This window comes from Rutidosis leptorrhynchoides, chromosome 8 (genome assembly GCF_046630445.1).
Source record: "Rutidosis leptorrhynchoides isolate AG116_Rl617_1_P2 chromosome 8, CSIRO_AGI_Rlap_v1, whole genome shotgun sequence".
NCBI lineage: Eukaryota > Viridiplantae > Streptophyta > Magnoliopsida > Asterales > Asteraceae > Rutidosis > Rutidosis leptorrhynchoides.
Genome location: NC_092340.1, coordinates 365,581,775 through 365,586,080, shown reverse-complemented (window position 1 = coordinate 365,586,080; position 4,306 = coordinate 365,581,775). Strand labels below are relative to the sequence as shown.

Here is a 4,306-nt window from a genome sequence, read left to right as displayed (position 1 = left end):
TTATTCATTTTGGTTAAAAACTATAAAGTTCTAGTGTAAATTTATGTTAAAATGCTAATCATTCTTTACTTTTACCGACTTTGATTACAAAATTCTATTTTGATACATCAATTGACGTTGACCGTTTAATTAAACGGATTTTTAAAAATCGGAACGGATTGCTCTTAAAAATGATTAATCGAAGATTAATCCGCGAGTAATCGAGTTTTTTGCAACACTGACTAGGCCACAACCCTAGCTACATATAGTGCATGTTATGAATTAAATATAATATAATATATAACATATAATCTCCATATTTCTCACTTATGCTTTCTTTGAACAACAAAAATGGTGTTGGTGAAAGACGAAAGCCCAATCTATGACATCAAGATATCAACAGTTGGACCCGGGTACGTATCTGGTCAAGGTGCGGTTCAAGAGCTAACCAACATGGACTTAGCCATGAAGCTTCACTACATCCGAAACGTTTACTATTTCAAAAATGAAGCATTTGAAGGGTTAACCATCATCAATATCAAAGAGACATTGTTCTGTTGGTTAAACCATGCATATATTCCTTGTGGCCGTCTTAGGAAGACTGACACGGGCCGGCCCTTTGTCAAGTGTAATGACTGTGGTGTGAGATTATTTGAGGCTAAGTGTGATATGAGCCTTGATGAGTGGCTTGAGTCTAAAGATGACCCGAGCCATAACCTTCTTGTTCCCAACAAAGTCCTTGGTCCTGATTTGTTTTATTCTCCACTAGTTTACATGCAGGTTTGTTAAGTTTTTCAATCGTTTACTATTTATTATATTGACATATGAGATAAAATCCACTATCACACAATCTAATTTTTATTCCTAATTTAGTAACTTACTAATTTTTGCCCTTAACGGTTCGTTATATGTTAACCAGGTATCCTGTATATGTAATTAAGTGCTTGTGAGTGCATAATATAGCATGTCCTAGTGGATCAAGCATGCTTATTTAGGTCGGTCACAAGTAATTAACTGATATGAGTAGTATGTACTTCCTAGTTTTATTATATTTTCATATGTAGGCTAATTAACACATTAATCATGTATCATAATGACATATTAGGTAGAAAAATCAAACTTTAAATGACCAAAAGGATAACAAAACAAAAGTGGTTAGATCACGCAGACATATGAAAGTATGATTAAATGGATTAGACTTATCATTACTCTATATGAAGTATCATTTAACAAATGACCTTGGTTACTATTCATATTGTCTAAATGGGTAATTTTATGCTCAAATATTTTCATTCTCTCTTCAACTACACCCGCTATCTTCTCATATTTGACGGTCATTGTTGTTAGACTCATTTATTAAGTCTAATATACCTACCATTACCTTTTAAAAATGATTTTTAATTAACACATTTCATACCCATCAAAGACAATTATATTTGGAACCGGCGACAGAATTTGAAATTTTTTTCACCGCGGTGATTTTTTTTTAAAAAACGTTCACATTCATTGCAACTTTTTTTGAGCAAAATAAGGAGATTTTTGAGCAAAATATAGAGAGACTTGTGGTAAAATATGAAAGCTTTTAAATAAAATATGGAGGCTTCAGGGTCAAAACATGAAAACTTTGAAAACAAAATATAAAAATTTAAAATTTTAGGCCTGAAAATTTCAAATCAACTTAGGGCGGGCGCCTGCTCCACTATGTTTCCACCCCATTTGGAAATCTATTAATTAGCTTTCAAGATTCCACTATTTTGTTAATCTTGATACATCTCATTATTATTTACTATGTAGTTTTACCTCTTATTTTTTTTTATAATATTTTTCGACATTCATACATCAATTAAGAATACAAATGAATTTTGCCTCTTTATTATTATTTATTTATGAATATGAAAGTAATAGATGAATTAATGTAGTTATTTATTATATTTACTTTACATATGGAAACATATACGGAGTAGTATAAATTTGGGAAAAAATCTAGAGACTACTTTATACATCAAAAGTATAAAGTCAATAATGTAACTTTCATTTATGATGATACAGCTAACCAAATTTAAATGTGGAGGGACAGCAGTTGGGGTTAGCTGGTCACATGTACTTGGAGATTCATTCTCACTTGCAGGCTTTATCAACCTTTGGGGCCAAGCCACCAATAAAAACTACCCAGCCCAACCACTCCGTATGGCCCACCCAACCAATGAGGCCCAAACCCCCAAAAGCCCAGTAAAGGATCCACTTTCTGTAAAAAGGGTTGGCCCGGTTGATACTCATTGGGCCACTTCTAATGCTACCAATATGGAAACGTCTTCTTTCTATCTTTCTAGGCCCGACTTGACCCGTTTGCAATCCAAGATATCCGGAGACAAAAACCATCAACAGATTCCACCATTTGAATCGATTTGCACTGTGGTTTGGCAATCTGTAGCCAAAGTCAAGAACGGTTCGGATGTTAAAATCGTGACGATATGCAAAACTGACTCAAAAAAGCTAATCGAAGGGGTTATAACAAACAAAGCCCAAACCATTAAGGTGGTCAAAACAGACTCTTCAGTCCAAGAATCCAGCCCAACCGAGCTCGGGTTGCTGATAATGAAACAAGCTGATGATGAACAGAGGATTATCGAAGAAGCTATCGAATCAGAAAATGAATTGTCTAACTTTCTGGTGTATGGAGCAAATTTGACTTTTGTTGACTTGCAGGATGCACCAGTTTATGATATGAATGTAAGAGGACAAACACCAGTTTATGTGAACTGTGCCATTGATAACGTTGGAGATGAAGGTGTCGTTTTGCTTTTTCCTGCCCGAAAAGGTCAATCTGATGGGGTGACGGTCAGCATAACGTTACCTGAGAATCAAGTGTCCAAGGTTAAATCGGTTCTGAAGAAAGAGTGGTCTATCTGTTGATTTTAAGATGCACAATTACGTATCGTATTCTGTGTAATGCTAGTGTTTGTTTTCATGTATCAGGGTGAATCAACCTTAATGAGGATTATATGTTTTTCCAATTGAATTCAATAAATAATCCATGATTTCGAAACAAGTTAGCATTTGACTTTTAAAGTGTTTAACAATCATCCATGATTGAAACAATTTAACCTTTTTCTGCAATATATAGCTCCAATCTTTTCAGGATGGATAACTCATATTATAGCAATATAGCTTCATTCACCTACTAATGATTCTATCATGAAAATTGAAATGTTTTAATTAAATTTAAAAATCGAAAGTGCAACTCTTTGACTATCACTTTGACTTTTAAAGTCTCATGTAGACTGCTTCATTCCCCGTATCTTACATTTCATGCAAATAGTCATATACTGCAAATTAACCAAATTTAAGACGACTTTGTAAGACTACGAAAAGTCCTTTTTCTTGACAATGTTACCAATTTGATATATATAATCTTTTCTTTTATCCAAAAAATCGCCGTTCAAAAAAATAATCTTTTCTTTTATATATTAATAGTGCGTACCAATTTGGTTTTTCCTACCCGGAACCACTGCCCGAATGGATGTGTTCTCGAGTACCGTCGATCGGGTTTGAGTTTCCGCCCGAACGTGTGTGTTACGTGCAAATGATGAGGGTCGTTGAAAGAAATGATCTACTGATGCCAAAAAAATCGCCGTTAAAATATATATATATATATATATATATATATATATATATATATATATATATATATATATATATATATATATATGCTAAAAATATTTAGTGAATGTTTACCTTCCAAGAGCCTATAAATTTTAAAACGATATAGGTTGTTATCATTAAAATTAGTGGTATATTATATAATTTGAGTGATACCTTTATAAAAATATTCAAAAGTAGTAGTATCACGAGACACTATTATAGCCTTGAATCGTCTACCCTAAATTTGGTTAAAGAAATGAATAGTTTAGCATTTTTTAAAATAATAATTAATTAATTTATAATAATAATAATAATAATAATAATAATAATAATAATAATAATAATAATAATAATAATAATAATAATAATAATAATAATAATAATAATAATAATATAGATATGGATAGTCAATTTTGGTGTATACATATAGTCAATTTTGGTACATAAAGTATGTATTTTTATATTGAGATTTTAGGCTATAAATACTCATGAATGCAAGCATTAAACTTGCACCATTTCTCACACTTACAAAGTGTTTCTTTCTTTCTCTCCATTATCATCTACTTTCTTACACTTCATTATTAGTACTCTTAATCAAAAATCAAACCACTAAATGTAGTTATAAGCCTACTGAATTATAACATAATCAAACCACTAAAGGTAGTTATAAGCCTACTGAATTATA

The 4,306-nt window shown here is 31.9% G+C and overlaps 1 protein-coding gene across 1 annotated transcript; it reads left to right on the top strand.

Moving 5' to 3' along the window:
• Window positions 1-292: 292 nt before the first annotated feature.
• LOC139862324 (protein ECERIFERUM 26-like) lies at window positions 293-3,022 on the top strand. Its single transcript, XM_071850917.1, has 2 exons — window positions 293-759; window positions 2,029-3,022. Exons 1-2 carry the CDS (start codon window positions 331-333, stop codon window positions 2,890-2,892), a joined length of 1,293 nt encoding a protein of 430 aa, XP_071707018.1. The 5' UTR covers window positions 293-330; the 3' UTR covers window positions 2,893-3,022.
• Window positions 3,023-4,306: the final 1,284 nt, after the last annotated feature.

Excerpts from the sequence above, each read along its gene's own strand:
- LOC139862324 (XM_071850917.1), top strand. The coding sequence starts at position 331 with ATGGTGTTGGTGAAAGACGAAAGCCCAATCTATGACATCAAGATATCA. Across the intron at positions 760-2,028 it reads CTCCACTAGTTTACATGCAG|CTAACCAAATTTAAATGTGG; the intron begins GTTTGTTAAGTT and ends ATGATGATACAG.